Source organism: Eumetopias jubatus, unplaced genomic scaffold (assembly GCF_037043125.1).
Source record: "Eumetopias jubatus isolate StellerSeaLion01/CBP00866 unplaced genomic scaffold, mEumJub1_p1.0 scaffold_9, whole genome shotgun sequence".
NCBI classification, from domain to species: domain Eukaryota; kingdom Metazoa; phylum Chordata; class Mammalia; order Carnivora; family Otariidae; genus Eumetopias; species Eumetopias jubatus.
The window spans coordinates 35,875,202-35,894,197 of NW_028274815.1; the positions used below are offsets into that span (position 1 = coordinate 35,875,202).

Consider the following 18,996-nt stretch of genomic DNA (forward strand, 5'->3'; position numbering starts at 1 on the left):
TACCTGATTAGCTCAGTTGGGCAGGAGGGGTCCCCGGGTGCCAGCAAGGTAGTGGGATGAGGTAGAAAGGGGACAAAGCAGGGAAAAAGGTTTCCCTGGCGGGGAGGACATAAGGGCTCGGGCAGAGTGGAGTTGGACAGGCGGGCAGGTCAGACGATGTAAAGGGGCAGGAGCTTGGTAAGGAGTGGGGGCAGGTGTGGCAGGGGGTGGGACAGAGGGTGGCAGAATGGGGTTGGGCAGGGCCTCTGTCTCACCCAGGGGGCTGAGGAAGGGGTTCCAACAGATGGAGAACAGGCTCCCCCTGGTACTAATATGTTGCAGTGGGGAGGATAAGGGATCGATATCTGGAAGAACCTATTGGCTCCTGTAGCTCAACAAAAGTTAAATGTGCTTTTGAGAATGAAAAAAGGGGTTCATGGGCAGCAAGCGGGGGGAAGAAATAGGCAAAATGGGGTCAGGTAATTGGAGTTGAAGGACAATCCAGGCCTGATGCCAGTCTGGGCTCTGAGCAAGGGCAACAGAAGTCCTCTGGTCCAGGGCAAATCAGAGGAGGAGGAAGGCAGGCAGCCCCAGGCATCACCTTGCAGCCAGCAAATACCCCTGTTATGGATTAAGAACCAAAGGTGAGGGAGAAGGTGGGGAAGGCAGGGCTCAGGCTGAGTGGGCCAGATCCAACACTCAGACCCCACCAAGTCCCAGAACCTTCCTGCCCTCCTGGGCCCTAGAGACCCCAGATCCCAAACCCATCCCTTCCCTTCCTACGCCCCACTCCCGGCACCAAGGAACGAAGCGGGTGGGGAAACTTACCCACTGAGGTCCTACAACTTCAGGGAGGTGACCCGGGGGATGTGGAAGAGCTGAGTCTCCTCAGAGCTGGTGGAACTGTGATGTCGCAAAAAGAAAGTGAGGGAGCCCCCAGACACAGACCCTCCGCCCCGACACAGGGACAAGCCCAGAGCCCGATTTTCCCACCGTAGAAGCTCTCCAGGGGTAGGAAGAGTTCCAAAAAGCTGTGCCTGGAGGGGATGTGTTGCAACAAGCAGGTTATGGGGCAGACATACGAAAGAACTTTCTGGCCCTGGAGTTGCTCAGAGCGTGTGACTCTTCAGAGCTTAGGCATGAGCCTCCTCTGCCGGGGAGGCCTCTGGAGGGGGTGTGGCAGGGGGTCAGTACCCAGCGACTACAGGACTCCTTCCTGGACCCCAGCTGTCCCCCTCAGTCCTGGCAGTCTCCTCACCTGAGGCGTTTCCAAATGGGATGAAAGTATTTGGAGGTCTTGACAGCAAAGATGATGCTGGGGATCAGGAAGAAGGTGCACCATGCCAGGCAGAACCAGAAGGCGTTCTAGAACAGAGGGTGTGAGGTCAGCTTGCTGTGGCTAGGCAGCGACTTGTTCCCAGCCCCAGTCTTCCCACTGACTCAGCGAGGGGCATGGGGAAGCGCTCTCGGGGCTGAGGGGAAGGTCTGGTGTGCAGGCTTGGAGGAAGTTCCCATGCCCTGAGGAGCTGGAGGCACTCACCCAGGGGTTGGCCATCATGTCACACAGGACCACACGGCCATTGTCCAGGGCTCTGGAGAGAGGTTGGCAGGTGGCAATGCGCTGAGTCACCTGCAGTGTCAACATGAGACAGGCACAAGCAGAGACACTCAGATGCACGGGTGCATACCCCACATTCAGAGAAGGAGGGTGACAGGGACGGAGATAGAGCTGGGGACAGTTGGGAGCCACAGCACAGCTGTACACAGACACGTGGATGCAGGGACATGGAGATGAAGACACACTGACGCAGGCTCATTGCTCTGCTCCTGCCTCTCCCATCCCATTCGCCAGCCTGGATTAAGCCCCTACTGTGTGCCCAGGACTGTTCCGTAGGTTCACACCCACACTGGAGAGGCCCCACGTGTGGTGTGCATGCACACACCTATGCCCCCCATACACGTGCACACGCACACGCACACTTGGGGTTCAGCAAGACCGCACCCGCCCAGTGTGGGTGCCGGACAGCTTGCAGAGGCTGTGGTCAGCACAGGCCTGCAGGAGGCGGTGCGCTTGGAGAGCTGGGCAAAGGGTCCGCATGAGGAAGGGCACAGAGGCAAGGCTCTAGAGAGCCACGGCTGGCCCAGCTCACACTCAGGCCTCAGAGAAGGGCTGCGGCAGAGGCTGAGTGAGCAGAGCCCCCCCAGGAAGCAGGGGTGCAGATGCCAGACACAGAGTTTGGGTTCAATGTTGGAGGCCTAGGGCACCCCCAGGGGCTTTAGGGGACAGAGGAGGGATGCAAGAGTGTGGAAAGCCGGTGCCGCCGGGAGCCTGCTTGAGGCCGGGAGGGCCTGGACCCCCACTCACCTCCTCTTTTACCCAGGCCACATACTGGGAGAAGTAACCCACCTCCCGGGTCAGGAAACACTCACTTTCCTGCAGGAGAGAGAGGAGCCCATGGCTGGTAGGTGTCCCAGGAACCAGCCCGCACCGCCCCCCATGCCCAGCACCAGCAGGACAGGCCGAGCTGGCTTTCCTGGGAGCCACCGTGAGGGTGGCTCAAAGTGGAGGAGAAGCCTGGGTGGACGCTCCATGTACTTTAACATCTCTGACTATGTGGCAGCCCCCCTGCCCCTGTCCCATGTCCCACTCACATTCCTCAAGATACTGGTGGCCCAGGTAGGCAGCTCTCCTTTTAGGTAAGCGACCTTGTCCAAGACACCAGAGGTCTCCATCTGGGGGAAAGGAGAGAGGCTTGAATCAGCGCCCTGCTCAGTCAGGAGCAGCCATGCATTCACTCACCCACTCCTTAATTCAACGTCTCATGCACACATACTCACCTTGGGTTGGGGGTGTTAGGCCCTAAGACACAGAGGCCAAAGACAGTGGTCTTTAAGGATCTGCCCATCCACCCCCATTTCTCCACCCGCCCCCACCCTCAACCTCCAGGGGGACTCGGCAGAGCAGATGAGATCCCAAGGCAGCAGGACCCTTCCTTTTCCCTCTGTTGCCCACCTGCTCCACCCGACCCTCCCCATCCCCAGCAGCCACCTGGAGATTTGGGGCTGAGGATGCCAGGGCCCTGACAGAGAGGTTGAGCTTGGCCTGTGGAGGAGAGAGCGGGGCTGGTTAAGGGAAGGGATGCATAGAGAAGAAAGTTTCCTGCCCCTCCCTCCTCTTTTACCCCTCCCTGCCTCTCCTCTTCCCCAGGTTCCAGGCTCCCTGGGCCTCCAAACTTACCACAAGGCTCTGCTGGGGGAGGATCTTCTCCTGATAGAGGTTTTTGAGCCCTTGGGCCTCCTCCTGCAGCTGCTGCCCCAGCACAGAACTGCCCTGAGGGGAGACAGAGATGGGAATAGTACTCTGCCAAGGACAGGACAGCCGCTGCCAACCTATGCTTTACCCACCTGTTCAGTCAGACATACTGAGAAGATGTGGAAAGTGCTGGGCTCAGAGGCAGAAAACCGAGGCCTCCTTAAGCTCCTGGGCCTGATCCAGGTTTGGAGGCACTGAGCCCAAGTTCTAGGTCTACCACTAGTTTACTAGATACCTCTAAACCAGCCACACTGAGTTTGTCTGAGGTGCAGTGGCATCTCCTAAAACAGTAATACTCCTCATTCTGCCCACCTGAGTGCTTAGTGTGGAGTCGTGTCTCAAAGAGCACTTTTTAAGCTCTAAATATTTATAAATACAAAATGCTACTTCTTCCAGTAGAGTTTAAGCTTCTTGAGGATAACTATCACGACATCTAGTCCACAGCACTGTCCTCACACCTGCCCCAGCAGACTCCATGAGCAGTGTGCACTTGGAAATGCTTGCCTCACTGTATGATGTCCGACCAGTCACTTCATCTGGTCTGAGGTGGAGGATAATCCACTTCACAGATGAGGAAACCGAGGCTCAGAGATGCTGAATGACCTGCCCATGGCCACACAGCCCATTGGAGGTAGAGCTTGAGTCAGAATTGATACTGCAAAACCCTTAAGCCCGCCCCAGGGACCCAGAGCCTCAGCGCTCACTGGTGGGAACCCTGTAACCCCCTTGGTCTTCGCGCCCCTCCCCAGTGTAAGCCCTCCCACGCTCTCCCACCTCCCGGGCCTCTCTCTTGAGTCTGGCCTGCCCAGTGGGGTCTCTGGCCCCTTCTCACTTGGGCCTGGGACAATTCTTCCAGCTCCTGGGCTAGCTTCTCCATGCTGGTGTTCACCACGGGCTTCTGGATCTGGAGACAGACAGGGAGGCCAACAGGGAATGCACTCTGGCTCCCCCAGCCCTCCAATTCCCAATCTATTCAGAAGTACCCCTCACCAGCTAAGTCTATTGTGACACACGGCTCACAGTGGGTTTGACCTGAAACTGTGAAATATATCAGGAATTTTCTATTAGCATAGAAAACAAACAAACAAACAATGAGACGCCTTCTGGTGTAACTCAATGAAGAGGCCGCCTCCCACCAGCATTCGCCACAGCAGTGAGTTCAGGACCATGAACAGCGACATGTGCTGTTGGGTGGGAGCCCATTCATTCCTGCCCAGCCCAGATGGGGGCACCGGGACAGGCAGGAGGCGCATGGTGTACAGACACCCCCAACAGGAAGAGACCCCCCCCCAGGGACATATACAAAAGTGGAGGGAATGGGGAGGGCTGTGATGACATAAGACACCACCCCTCGGCCCAGCTCCTCTGCAAGCCCCTCTGTCTGCCATGGTCTGGCCTGAGGTGCTCCCTGCTGACCTGAACAAGGAAGCCGGAATAGTGGATTTTCTCAAGCCCACTGCTCTGCAGGGCTTCCAGGTCCCGGTGGGCGGCTGGGCTCAGCAGGTCCAGATTCTTCATGTCTACTTTGAGGTTCTGCAACTCCTGCTGCAGCTTGGCAGTGTACTAAGGGAGGGCGGGGGGACAGGGTGAGGGCGTGCCCAGTTGCTGAGCCAGGATCCCAGAGCTGCTATCCTAGGTGAGGAGTCACCAGGCCCTCAGGGCCCTCCTTCTGCATGTCCAGGACCCCCATGTTGGAAACTTCCAGCCCCAGACAGTTTCCCAGGAGGCCTCTGCTTCTCACCTGCCCCCACTCCAACCCACCCCCACCAAGACTTAGCTCTCCACCAGCACCTATCTGGCCAGTGGACAGCAACACAGACCTTCCCTGGCCACCCACTATAAAATAGCTTCCCTGGCCCGCCTTTATGGCTGTGGGAGTTCAGCGGAGGGCCTCTGGTGAGCCCTCCCCCAGGGACTCCCAACATCATCATCATTGTTTTCACTGTCACACCCCATCCCCAACCACCCCACTACTGACTGCAGCATTCCAACCAATGCCTGTCCTCAGTCAGGACACGCACACCCTAGCCCTGTCACTCACTCTCACCAGCCCTTGCTGCTACAACCTCAACCGTGTTCAGTTCTTGGAGTACAGTGTTCGGAGCTGTGCCTCCAGGCACTCACCCATCCTCCCACACACCCTAGAAACCATCCTGGACTCTCACCCTGGGCCAGGCCCTGAGCTTACATCCTAGACTCTCACCCTGGGCCCGGCCCTGAGCTTACAAGGGCCTCCGCCCCTTTAGGTACCTCCATCACTCTTGCAGACTTCTCGGGTTCAATAAGATGGTCCCGCCACAGAGGCAAGGCCAGAGGAGGGGGTTTCTGCAGGAGGGATCCCCACAGCCTTCCAGAAGTTTCCCTCACCTGGCTGATATTCAGGTGCTTCTCCAGGTCATAGGAGCCATTGAGCTGCAGGATGCTCCAGAGCGCGGCCCCTTCCCTGCATTGCCTGGGGAGGAATAATGGACTTCGAAGATGGCAGAAAAGGACAGCAGTTGGGGGCTGACATCCGCTACCTCAGCTCCTCCCCACACCCTGTCCCCCAGCCGAGGCTTCCCACTCACTGATAGGCCAGGAGGATGCTGATGTTCTTCTTCAGGCCAAGAAGGTGAGACAAGTTCATGGATGGGGGCAAGTTCCCTGGGGTGTCTGCAAACTGGAAATGGGGCAAAGAGAAAAGGGCCCTGAGCAGGCTGAGGGCAAGGCCACCCCCAGCTCCCCGAGAGCCTAGTCCCCTCCACTTCCCTCTGGGTCCCAGAGCAGGGCAGGCAGGGTCACCTTGTAGAGCTCCTTGCTCTCCCAGCTCTGACACACCAGAGTCTGCACATTGCCGCCCACCAGGAAGGTGGCAAATACAAGGAGGATGAGGGGTGCGGCGAAGAAGAAGCTGAAGCCCACACCTCTGCGGAAGGCAGAGGGACGGGGTTGAGGTGGGAGACAGGAGGCTGGCTACCCTGGACCACATACCCTCTGTCCCACCACATGGGGGGGCGGCCAGCATGGTCAGCGAGTCAGCCCCAGGGCAGAGCCCTTTGAGGACTCAGCCTCCTAAGGCCAGGAGGGAGAAGTCAGAACAGCTGGCTGCCCCCCCCGACCCCCACTCCCACCTATCACTGACGCCCTGGCTGGCCCTGGCAGCCTAGAGGAGAGAGTAGCTGCTTTGCTCGAAGACACAGGACAGCCTGCCTCTGAGCCGAGGGCACATGGAGGTGACCGGCTCCAGAGCTCGGCCCTCAACAGAGCCCCCTGGCACAGTGGGGACTGCAACTTAGAGGGGCTGAATGGGACCAGTGCTGCTGACCTGTAGGGCTTCTCTGTGGGATAGGCACAGCCCCAAGCCAGGGTTTGAGGCTTGGAGAATAGAATAAGGACTAGATTTCAGCCTCCACTCGCCCCTTTGTTCAGGCACCATTATGCAAGGACCAGCCTGCACAGCTGAATGTGGCGGCCCCGGCCTTAGAAACCATCTAGTCCAGAGATGGCAAACAGATTCTACCTCTACCTCTGGGGCCACCTCCTATTGGTAGTGTTATCTAGATGCTGGGTTAAGGATTCTGAGGCTACGTCCAGCTCAGTGGGACAGAGTGCCCATTGGTTACTATAATTGCCACTGGTATGGAAGGGGGAAGTGCTTCGTATATGCCATTCCTGCTCTAGTCCAACCCTTTTACACAGATGAGGACGTGGAGGCCCAGATGGGTTAGCAATTGGCCCAGAGTCACCCAGTGAGTCAGTGCCAGAACCAGAAGCAAACTCAGCCTCTTGATTCTCAGGACTTGCTCCTGTAGCCACACTAGGAGCTGTCCATGGGCATGAGAGGAATCCGGCCGGCCCGGTGGGAGAGACCCTTCCCCTGCCCCCAGCCCATCTTACATCAGGAGGAAGCGGGCCCCAGCCTCGCCCTTGGCTTCCGAGCAGCTGGGGTCCTCCCTGGCAGACAGTCCCCAGATGCCCAGGTTGAGGCCCAACAGGTTACAGACCACCACAAGCAGGACTGCGGAGCACAATACGCAGCCCAAAATCCACCTGCCACAGAGAGGGTGTGGTGTCACTGAGAAGGGAGACACCAGGTTGGGCTGCCATAGGCCTTATGGCTAGGTGGGGGCCCACTGCTCCCTCATTGCCTCCCCAGGCTCAGGTCCCAAGGGTACATAGCCAAGGTGGAGATGGAGGCCCAAGGAGTAAGGGGTCTTGGCTGAAATGGAGGCAGATGCTCAATATGGCCAGGGGTTGGTGAGGGCTGAAAATCGGGGCCCAGCGTGGCTGAGAGGCCAGGCTGCCTGTCCCATCCCCAAGCCCATGGGTTCCCGGGCACCTGTATTTCTCGTATCTCTGCACCTCCTTCAGGTAGGGGCGGCTACTCTGTTCCACCTCCTTCAGCGCCCGGCTCCAGCGAGAGGCTGCCTCCCAGCCTGGGAACTCTTCGGCCAGTGTGTTCAGCCCTTCAGGCTTCTGGGCCACCAGCTTCTTCAGCTCTGCCCCAAGCAGCAGAGACTCATGGGAGGGGGAAGTCTCCCAGGAGCCCAGGGAGGAGACGGATGGGCCAGAAGAAGTTCTGGGACCCCCAGAGAGGGCCCACTAAAGAGACCAGGCCCAGATGGAGGACAGCCTGCACCCTCCCCCCATCGCCCCTACTGCCCCACCCCCCTCTCCAGGAGCCTCTCTGGCGGGAGCAGCACGCTCGGCAGCCAACCCGGCCCCCGGACAGGGCCTCACCTTTGACCACGTTGGCCGTCTGCAATGCCACCAGGAGCGGGAGGGCATTGAAGGTGCTGTTCTCCTGCCAGAACAAAAGGCAGCTGTGCCTCCTGCTTTGCACCCTACGGTCCCAGCTTGAGGGGCCCCTGACAGCACCAGGCCGGGGCGGGGGAGGGTATCCCGCTCAGCGCTCCCAGCTCAGGAGATCAGGAAACAGGCCTCCCTTTGTTCTCTTGGTGGATGGCCTCTTCCCTGCTCCCTCAGCCCAGCCTGACTCGGCTCCCCAGAACATTGCTCCTGGAAGACGCCCCTTTCTCTCCCCGCCCCTCCTGCTGAGGCTGTGGCAGCCTCCGGCCACCCTCTTCACTTTCATTCATCCTGCCTGCCACGCCAGCCTCGCTCCCCAAAGTCCAGCTCCAACTTACTCCTCCAGCCTCAGCTGCTGTTCCCTTCCTCCCGGGACCTTCGGCTCCAGCCACCCAGCACAGGTGACTCACCATTTCCCCAACTCTGGCATTTTCCAGGCCCTGGGTCACAGTGCTGCCTCATGTGCACCCTCCCCCACAGCCCATCTGCCCCAAGGGCTGCACCTCCAGGGCTCGGCTCGAGTCCTGGCTCCCTGGCCACCCCAGCCCCCACCACCTCGAGGGGCCCAGCTCTTCCTTCTGAGTTCCCGGCCTGCCTCCCCCACCAGACTGCGTGCACTCGAGAACCAGCATCATGAGCCTCTAGCCCAGGGAGCCCTGTGGTAGGGAAGGCCCTGATTTGACCCAAGTCTTAGGTTCAACGGGGTTCCCACCCCCAAAGGGGGAAAATGAGGCCCCCTCACTTGTGAGCTGCCAGGTGGCAGGGAAGTCAGGTAGAATGGGCAGGCACTCACCTCCTGGACCATGCTGGAGAAGGTGGCCTCTGGGACACCCTTCAGCCGATGCAGGACGTCGTCCACAGTGGATACCTGAAATGGGGGCAGTGGTATGACAAAGTCCATGGAGAGGCCAAAGGGGGAACCCTGAGGGAGGATGGGAGAAACCCTCATTGCTCTCACGTGCAAAACAGGGACCACCTCCCAAGGTGGCAAGGAGAACTCAAGGAGCTAAGATACAGGAAGCCCACAGCACAGCGCGTGGCCCAGGAAAAAGCTCTCGCCCGGCTGCCAGGATGACTAGCATTAACCCTTGCTGTGTGGAGAGGGGAGGAGCTGCTCGAGGGAAGGGAGCTAGAGTTTGCCTCGGGAAACACCCAGGGATTCCCGGGGCAGCGGGCAGAGCAGCCCCCTTCCCTTCGGGCGGGCCCTCACCTGGTGGAAGTCAGCTCCCAGCTCCAGGGCACGGGCTCGGCTCTGGGCCTCGGTGCAGCGCCGGCAGCCGGGCTCCTGCAGCAGGGCGAGGAGGCGCGCGCGGTGCTCCCGGACGGCTGGCTCCAGGTCCTGCTGTCCTTTCCGCAGCTCCACCAACGTGGTGTTCAGGGCTTGCAGGTGATCCACAGAGACCTGCAGGGCTGAGAGACACCCTTCAGGACCCGACAACCTCAGAGGTCTTGTGGGAGATAGAACACCCCCCTCCCCCCAACCCAAGGGATGTGGGTCATGAACCTCTGTAGGTTCATAATGGAGACTGCCCTAGGGCATGTTAAGCCAGGTTGGGGATCCGAGGATAAAGCCATGAGCAAGTCAGGGGAGGGGCTCGCTGAGGCGGCATAAGAAATCCCGGGCTGGGTGAGGGTGGGGCCTGTCCCCATGCGACGCCCACCCAGGACACTGGGCCCACTCACCCTGGCCCAGGCTGCTCACTGAGGCCAGCGCTTCATACACGGTGCTCTTGAGCTGGGTGTGGATGGTGCTCCCAATGCTCATGCCGACACCTGGAGAGCACAGGGTGGTCTGCAGGGCTGGCCCCCAGGGGTCTAGGGGCCTTCTTCACCCATCCAGCCAGCCTCCCCAGGCCTTGCACTGGGCTCTGCAGGGTAGTGCTGGCTTCTTGGTCCTGCAGCAACAGGGACTACTGTGCTCCCCGGCTGGGCCCCATCCCTGCCTCTCCAAGGCTGTGCCCAGGGGGAGTCCAGGATAAGGGGATGAGAGGGGTCTCCCAAGGCAGGCCAGAGCAGGGGGATCCGGGGGCCGGCCAGTCTGTCAGCCAGCTGTATTGCTCACCATCCAGTTCCTCCAAGACTCGCTTCTGAGGAAGGGAGAACTGCTGTGCCACGGCCTGCAGCTCCTAGGCAAACACAGGGTCAGGAGGCTGCTCTCCCGTGCCACCTGACAGCCCCCCTCTCGTCCCTTCCCCAGCTCTCTCCTGGGACGCCACACGCAGCTGGGTGGTCATCCTGAAGATGCCCTGGGTGCATTTATTTATTACTGCAACTCTCCAGCAGGAGGCAGTCAGGCGTGTGTTGAAGGTGGAACCCTTTCTAACTCGCAGGTCCCGCACTCTTCTGTCGTGCCTGGGGCTGGTGCTCATGGGGGCTCGAGGGGGGGTGAGGGGGTTGCTCAGTACTTACCTGGGGGACATTGGAGACCAGGCCCCGGAGGCTGAGCAGAATCTCAGGCACGGCCTCAACACTGGGGCCCACCTGCTCATGCATGTGCTGGTTGGTGACAAAGGCACAGACCACACCAATCCTGCAGGGATGGGGGAGGAGGCAGGGGCTTGCTGGATGCCCATGGGCAGCCCGGGCCTCAGCCCCCGCCTCCCGCCTGGCCTAAGCGCCCCTCACAGTAGCACGAGGGTGGTCAGCAGCAGGAAGGCCGCGAGGGTGCCTCGCTCCCAGGCAACGGCCTTGTGCTCGGTCTTCACTCGGCCCCCGCAGCGCCGGCGGCAACGGCAGCAACAGAAACACAGCCCGGCGATGGACACCACCAGCAGGTAGAGGCCGGCGATCACAGCACACACCACGTAGCCAGCCTCATACCGCACCACCTGGGCGAGGCGGCAGGCATGACAGGCCGTCCTGACCCTCACATGGCCTCCTGCCTGGCGCCACAGGGGAACCAGAAGGGGAGGGAATGCACACACGGCGGGCACCTTGCACACATCTCCCTGAACCCATGCAAGGAGAACGGGGTCCTTGTTGTTATTTGCCAGCTTGTAAATGAGAAAGCTGAAGTCCACGTTTGCTCCCTCCAAAACCCCGGGGCCAGTTAACGGCAGAGCTGTGGTTTGAAATCAGGTCTGCCAAGTGCAGCGCTGATGGAAGGGGGGAAGGGATGGCCGGGACCCCACGATGGGGGACACCCAGCAATGGGGGCTGAGCTGAGGAGGCCTTTCTACTTCTGCCCCTCATGCTTACCCTTGAACTGCCCCCCCCACCACCTCCCGCACCGCCCCAAGAGCTCACCTCATCCACCTTCACGGAGGCCGGCTCATTCAGCAAGGTCTTTACCAGCTCTAGGGAAAGAGTCAGGCGGGGGGGGGGGGGGGGGGGGGGGGGGGAATCTCTGGAAGGGCTCCTCCCACCACCATGGCACCCTCCGAGAAGCCCTGTGCCATCATGCCCAGGATTCAGTGCCACCACAGGAGGGAGAGGCTGAGAGGAGGCCTGTCCCACCCCTCCTCCTGGACCCAACAGCTAGGCCCCGCACTGGAGAAGCCGCCTGCCTGGTTAGAAGCAGAGAAGGGGCCTGGCTTAGCAGCCCTTTCCCTCAAGAGGCAGCGGACCGGCTGGGAGGGACAGGGCTGTAGCCCCTCCTGGCCCTCCCAACCCCTAGCACCACTAGACCCAGGGAAAAATCTCAGCCCGGCCTTTGAGAACTTCTAATGTAAGTTCTTCCACTTGAGGGCAGAGAAACTGAGGCTCAGAGAGGAAAAAGGGCTTGCCAGGTCACGCAGGAAGGTCTCTCCAGGTGATGCCCCTGGGCCCAGGGGGCTTCGGGGAAGGAAGCCGAGGGGTGGGGGGTAAGGCCGGGGACCCTGCCCTCCGAATGCCTGCTGACAGGGCGGAGGAGCCCCGCAGTGGAGTGGGAACCCACTAGCTCCGAGGCCCACCCGAGGGAGGGGCGCACTCACCGGCGGGGAAGGGGTTGAGCTGCACCACGGAGAGGAAGCGGCGCACCATGCCGTACAGGGGGCTCAGGGCCCCCCGCGGGCGGACGCGAGGGGCCAGCCAATGGACCTTGGCCGCCGGGGCGAACGCCAGGCGCTCTGCGCCGCCGAGGGACCCGCAGTCCGCGGCCCCCGCCCCGGGCGGGCTCAGCCCCAGCCCCAGCCCCAGCAGGGGCGCCAAGAGGCCCGGCGCGCGCGTCATGGGGTGGGCCGGGGGGCTGCGGGGCAGGCCAGACGGGGCTCAGGCGGCCGGGGGTGCGGACAGAGCGCGGGGCAGGCCGTGCATCCTTCACCAGCCTGCGTCCCCGCGGCTCTCAAAACCGGCCCGACAGGTTTGGGCTCCTGAGCTACCTGGGCGCCCGCCCGCAGCGCTGGAAGGGCAGGGGCGGAGGCCTGGGATAAGGGGGCAGGGCCTGGCGGGGACCGCCTTCAGCGGCCTGGGGTGCGAGTCCGGGCTCCCTCTGCCCTCCCCAGATCCTCCTGGGAGGGCCGCCTCCGAGCTGGGTAGGGGAGACACCTCAGTGGCTCTGGATTGTTTAGGTGGCCCAATTTCAAATATGGTATTCCATACCCAGACCCACCAGCCCAATGTGGGGCTGGGAAAACAGCCACCCAGTGCAGCCCTGGCCCAAGGGGTGGCAGGCGGCACAGACCCAGGAACCAGGCTCCTCCCCCAGCTTCCTCTGAGGCCCGTTCTGTCCCTCGGGTCATGCCTGCACCTGCCGCCGATCCAATCTGGAGCAGAGAGGCCACCAGGCTTTGCCCAGAGTGGCTCTCAGAGAAGCCACTGGGACAGGCACAATCCTTTGGGAGGGCGAATCCCTGCAAAGGTGTGCCCTTTGGCCCAGCAATGCCCCATCCAGTCATCAGCTGAAGGAAATAATCAAGGATAGGGCCAGAGATGTGTCTACACAGGTCTCTGCTTTGTCAATGGCTGTGTGCCCAACACCCAGAGGGTGCCTGTAGCTGAGCAGGTTGTGAGGAAATATTGCTAAACGGTTGGGGGATGTTTCTGGCAGCATTATTCATGATATGAAACTATCCTGAGGGCCACCACCACCAAGGAAAGGGTGAAATGAGCATTTCACGGGACACACAGGCAGGCAGTAAAGAAAATGATGTGGAAATGGCTCTTTTGACTTGAAAGATACAATGCTTTAAGGGCCAACAGCTGCTTACGGCACAGCATGTAGACTGAAGGTATAAAATATTGACCGTCTCTGGGTAGAATCTTGGCGATTTTTAATTCTTCCCTGCTCATCTGTACTTGCTAATTTCTGTGAAATAAACATGTGTTACTTGTGTTCACAGAAGTAGCAGAAGTTTGTGAGTTTCCATGGCAGCTCCATTCTCGATGGGAGCCCTGGAGGGAAGGGCTGGGTCTGTGAACCCCCGAGGCACTGCCGGGGTTGGCAGGGGTGAGGGAAGGGCACAGGGATTCCAGGCTGCTCGTGGTGGTGGTGGGGGGGGTGAGCCATAAAGAAGTAACTTAAATTTGAGTCAGGGCTGAGCCTGCAGCAGAATCCTTACCCTTCCTATGGCTGCCCTCAAAGTTTCTTCTGAGCCAGGACAAGAGTACAGTGAGAGAAGGCATAATCCAGTTAATAACGGGGTGCAGACAGGAAACAGAACCTCATCAAAGGGTGACTCAGAGATGAGGATCAGGGCTGCAATGAGGAATGGGCTGGGGGTGCTGGCTCCTCGGGTCCAGAGAGGGGTCCAGGACCAGCACTACCCCTTGGAGGCCCAACCCCAGCCCATGGAGGGGGGGCCCCTGACCACTCTGCCCCAAGAATATTCAGGACAGCTAAAGGCAGGCTGTATCCACCCCTCACTCTCCCCCTCCCGTTCACCAGAGCCCAGCACCTGTGCCGGGGCACCATGGCCCCTGGAAGCTGCCAAGGGGAAGGGCTGGTCTCTCAGCTCTCTCTCCTAAGTGTGAGCTGTTAGGAAGAACTACCCCTTCTCCCCCGGTGAGCACTGCCTAACGTTATCCTGCCCCAGAAATAGCCCTTTCCTAGCTTGCTGTAATCCACCTGTGGTGCAGTATAGTCCATTTAAGGTTTTTTGGTATTCTCTGATTCAGCGAGGTGGCAGGGGAGCTTAGGCCTGTTTCCCAGGAGGTGGGAAATGCTTGAGGCTGAGAAAGGAGCAGCCCTGCCCCCACCCCGTGCAGCTTCTCACTCTTTCCCTCTTCCCAACTACTGTAATTAAGCCATGAGTTGCTACTGCTATTGTTTTCATAAGTGTCTATAATAAAAGCACTGTACTTTGAAGGTAAGATTTCCCCAAGAAGAAACAAAACATACCAAGCTCTTTTTTTTTGGCCTAAGGGGCAGGAGGGTCGATAAAGATACCGAATTTGCCTGTTTGACAGGTGCACAAAGTGAGGTTCCAGAGGAGAGACTTTCCCGAGTCAGCGAGGAGGCCAGGAATCTCCTTCCTGAGCACGGTCCTGATGGGACAATCTATCATCAGACTGGCCGGTCAGCCCCAGCCTCGTCCCCCTCCCCCAGCCCCACCTGGCCAGCCCTGGGCACCAGGCAGGAGCCATGAACCTGCTGCTATAATTGGATTCCTTGGAGGCAGGGCAGAAGAGCAAGTGGCTGTGTTGGGACTGGGTGGGCTGGGCCGGTTTGGCAGCAGGGATGCTGGGCTTCTAGAAGGGTGGAAAGGGGTTCAGGGGTCGTCCTGTTCCGTCCCCTCCTTTTAGTCACACCTTTCTGGCACACCTGCATGTCCCTTCTTCCTGCGATCCCCTGGGACTCTCTGCCCTCCATGGAAATTCTCTGGTTGATCTGGGATAAGCTGTCCCTGGTTACCTTGGGCATATTTCCTGGGGCCACTTTCCCACTCCTGACTCACAGTTCTCAGAAGTTTGACGGTCCCCAAACCCCACAGTCCCGAGGTCAGTGTAGGGAGTGTGGAGGGGGAGACCTGGGCAAGGAGAGGGGCTCTGCCCTTCAGAAAACAGGGCGGGAGGACACCGGGTGTGGCCAGCCAGCCTCCTCAGGCGCCACCTGCTGGAAACAGAGGGGAGAGCATGCCTCGCCGGGCTCAAGGAAACATCAGGCGAGCAAGCTGATTCCCCTTCTTTCTGGCCTCAGGTGTCCATGCTGTGTCCCGGGAATGGGTTATAAACCAACCCAAGGGGACAGAACTGTCGAGGCTGGAGCACAACATTTTTGTAGTCAAAATTCTTCTAATGGCTGTTAAGCTGCTAAAGGATCTGAAAAGTGAGAATTTATTATAGAGAAACAGGGCATTTGCGGAGTCCACGCCCGGGAGGTGGCGCTGGGCCTCAGGAGGGCTCAGAGCCTGGAACAGGAAACCCATCGAGTGCCCACTGCTCTGTCTCAGATGGTCTGTTGGGACTGAGGCCTCTCCCTGCTGCGCATTGGCCAGGACCCTCTGCAGACCACCTCTCTGCGTCCAACAAGACAGAGAGGGCTGTCTTGCCAATCTGAGTCTACCTGTTCTCCCAGGTCTAATGTCACCAGAGCCCACCGCACTGCGGGCCGCATTCTGAATCCTAGCGCAAAGAGACTCACGGTGCCAGTGTAAGGCAGTATCCCCCAGGCCACAGTGACATGGTGGTGGCCGTGAGGACAGTCCTCTGAGCAGGAGGCAACATCCAGAAGATGGGGGCCACAGTCGTGGGAGCAGAACCTTGTTCCAAGAAGCCACCAAACACGTATGCCACCTAATGTGTATCATTCTGAAAAGCTTTTGGGTACGAATTCCACGAGAATGGAAGAAGGTGTAACTTCGTGGGAATATTTTGGAGAATTTCCACCACCCCATACCCCAAGCCACAAAACCATCCCTGACTCTTCGTCCCTCTTTCTTGCATCCAGCCACTCAACTGCATCCTTCCAGGGCCACCGCCTGAGCATTTCTCCAGAATGGATCATTGAAAATGCAGATCAGACCATGTGACTCTTTGGCTTCAAACCCTCCAGTGGCTCCTTCTCCAGCCTCAGGATGAAAGTGAATTCCTTAATTTGTCTCCCCCAGCACCACCAGAGCCCTCAGCCCCACTGGTGGTGCCCACAGGGCCCTGCTCTCATTTCATACCTGCTCTGTCCTGTCCCTGACCACGTGGCCCCTGCTGAATCCCACCCTCTGCTTTCACCCCATTTTTGTTCATCCAAACTTGGCTCAATGGTCATCCTCTCTGGGAGGCTCCCAGATCCCTCCCCCAGGTTCAGGTGGGGGTCCCTTGAGGCTGGTCCATATTTCCTGGTCATGAGTCTGCCTCCCCAACATAGAAGTTGTATTTTATTCACCCTCACATCCCCCCAGCCCCTAGCCCCAAGCACAGAACTTGGCACCCAAAGTATTCCCAATAAATGTTTCCCTAGACTAGAAAGCAGATTTCAAAACATTCGAAGATAAAACAGTCTCTGTCAGCTAGAGAGTTTGCAAGTGAATGTGACTCAAGAATAGACGGGAGATGGGGCGCCTGGCCGGCTCAGTCAGTAGAGCATGTGACTCTTGATCTCAGGGTCGTCAGTTCAAGGCCCATGTTGGGCATGGAGCCTACTTAAAATAAAAGTTAAAAAAAAAAAGAGAGAGAGAGAGAGAGAGAGTGAGATGGTAGAGTCTCCAAGCCGAAATTCTGTGCATGCGGTGGTGAGTGAAGCAGGCAAGGAAGGGGTGGGGTGGGACGGGAAAGGGAGAAGGCTCTTTGGTGAGTGGCATGCCCCTGGGAACTTCTTCCTTAGCCTCGCCAAGCATTAAGGATGAGGCGAAGCCCAAAGACAGGCCACAGGAAGCACGTGGGGTCTTCAGCAAAGTGCTCTAGCATCCCTGTGGTAACCACTGAGACCAGGTGCAGCTTTCAACATGGCGGCCTGGGCACAACCACAGAGGCGGCAGATTTGTCGGTACAGACAGCCTTGTCAGAAGTGGTTGTAGTCAGGACGGCAGGGGCCCAGGCACATGGAGATGGCTGCGCTCTGGTCTACTAAAGGAAGCAGCCCAGTACTGAATAGATCGTCCAGAAGGATTCAGGTCAGATGAAGACTTCAGTCCTTCCAGCCCAGGCCCCCTGGGTAGGCTGTGCACTCTCTGCGTGGCCAGGCGAATCCCCTTGAGACCAGAGGGTCATCCTGTTCCCAAGACTTCTTGGTCTCTGTGTCAATTAGGAGGACAGCATCTTCTGGCCTGAGCCAGACCTCCTCAAGTCTAGCCAGTACCCTCTTCCTCATTACCCACAGCCTCCTGGGCTACCCCTTCTCTCCAAGGTCAAGGCCTAGGCCACACGTGACACGGACATCTGCTCCCTCCTCCACCCGTGGCACTTAGAGCCATGGTCCTTTGAGGAGAAGACAGAGTCTGGTTTGCAGAACCTTGGGGCAATTTGGGGCTTCGTGTGGTCCAGGAGCATCAGAAAGGCAGGCCATGACCCCTCTAGAGCCTGACATAGAGAGCAAATGGACACATGTTGGAGATGAGCTGCTGCCCCTATTGTAAGACCGTCTGCAGTCCCGGCTCTTCCCGTCACCACATTCACTGCGAGGGAAGGTTATTGACGTCCCCTCTTTGGAGGTGTCATGTGTCCATTTCTTCCTCCTGGGTACTCAAGACAGCACCGTTGGCCAGACTCTCAGGAGTTCTGTCTGACCCCTGAGTCTCCTCGTGGGCATGTGCTGCCCAGATGCCCAGGAGCTCTATGGCAAACACCTGAAGTAGAGAGAGCTTATACTGCAACTAGGAAAAAGTGGCTCCACCCTTTGTCCCCTTGAGATAGCTCTGGAAGGACACAGGATGTGGTAGCAGAGGCTCCTCATGACTGCAGGCCTGGAAGAGAGGAGCTAGACCGGAAAGACAAGCCCACCCAACCACAACCAGGAGACTGCTCTGGGTCAGAACCTGTCCCTCTTGCTCAACACCAACTACACGAAACCAGGAGGCGAGGTGCAAGATCCCGATGATGGAATGAGGATTCGAAGGAATCTTGACCCACTGGAATGGCGGGCTCAAGCTTGCAGCATGAAATGGAAGCAGGAGAAATGTTATGGCCAATTCACAAACAGATTCCTAGATTCATAACTGTTTGTGGAGACAAAAAGACCATAATGGATCAGCTGACCACAAGTTAGCATGAGTCAATAATGAGGCCGGATACCAAAGGTGCCTTTGTAATGCTAGATAGCCTGAGAGGTCAAAGGTCCCCCTGCAGAGGCCCAGTGGCATTGTCCTGTGCTTTTCAGCCCTGCTCTGGAGCTTGAATGCCCTCCCCAGATAGCCATGACCAGACGAGGCAGGGCCAGAACACCAAGCCGTGAGAAGCCACCCGAGTCCAGGACAGGACCACCTGAAGGTCAGGAGGAGGGACAGGAAGGGCAGGGAAAAGCCCCCATTGGCTTCTGGGCTTTCATACTAAAAGGAGCCAAGGGACCTGGCCTGCCTGTCTCCTCCCACCACTTCTCATCTGCATTCTCTGAACCTCCACAGACCTGGCCACCAAGACTGGGTCATGGCCACTGAAGGATGGAGATGAGCCCAGACCCAACAGAGGGGCTCTGTTTCCCTTTCTCACGTAGCTGGTGCATTCCCCAGAATGAGGATGGGGCTGAATGTATCCAGGGTCCGCCTAGGCCATGGGAGACATGGGAACACCTTGACACGCAGGAGGTCACAGGCACTCCTGCACCCCACAGCAGGCCCCTCAGAACTATTCCCCCAGTAGCATTCTCCCAGGAGGCAGGACACTAGCCACAGGAAGGAACTGGACAGTTGCTTTTCTGGGCCTCTTTGAAAGGGAAGGTCTTTGCTCTCCGGGTGACCTGCAATAAGAACGCTACCCTTACCCCCATTTCATTAGAGAAGGCCGAATCTCATGACAGGTATCTCGTGTAGTGCATTTATCCAACGCGCAGATACTGCTGTTTGAAACTCAGCTATCACAAAACGTTAAATGTAGACATACTCCCCTAGGAGGGGCTCCCCTAGGGGTGT

The 18,996-nt window shown here is 58.7% G+C and overlaps 1 protein-coding gene across 1 annotated transcript; it reads right to left on the minus strand.

The window, feature by feature from the left end:
• Positions 1-818: 818 nt before the first annotated feature.
• PROM2 (prominin 2) lies at positions 819-12,232 on the minus strand. The gene is made up of 23 exons (XM_028117240.2): positions 11,995-12,232; positions 11,327-11,376; positions 10,706-10,908; positions 10,490-10,610; positions 10,143-10,206; positions 9,764-9,853; positions 9,291-9,490; positions 8,874-8,948; positions 8,012-8,075; positions 7,611-7,770; positions 7,169-7,321; positions 6,074-6,197; positions 5,860-5,951; positions 5,660-5,744; positions 4,709-4,855; positions 4,125-4,196; positions 3,218-3,310; positions 3,029-3,082; positions 2,632-2,712; positions 2,345-2,413; positions 1,520-1,609; positions 1,238-1,344; positions 819-882 (listed from the first exon to the last, which is right to left on the minus strand). Exons 1-23 carry the CDS (start codon positions 12,230-12,232, stop codon positions 819-821), a joined length of 2,496 nt encoding a protein of 831 aa, XP_027973041.2.
• Between the last annotated feature and the right edge of the window lie 6,764 nt (positions 12,233-18,996).

Coding starts and splice junctions, on each gene's coding strand:
- PROM2 (XM_028117240.2), bottom strand. CDS start 12,232: ATGACGCGCGCGCCGGGCCTCTTGGCGCCCCTGCTGGGGCTGGGGCTG. Junction 11,377..11,994: donor GCTCAACCCCTTCCCCGCCG/GTGAGTGCGCCC, acceptor CTCTTTCCCTAG/AGCTGGTAAAGACCTTGCTG. Junction 5,745..5,859: donor AGCATCCTCCTGGCCTATCA/GTGAGTGGGAAG, acceptor ATTCCTCCCCAG/GCAATGCAGGGAAGGGGCCG.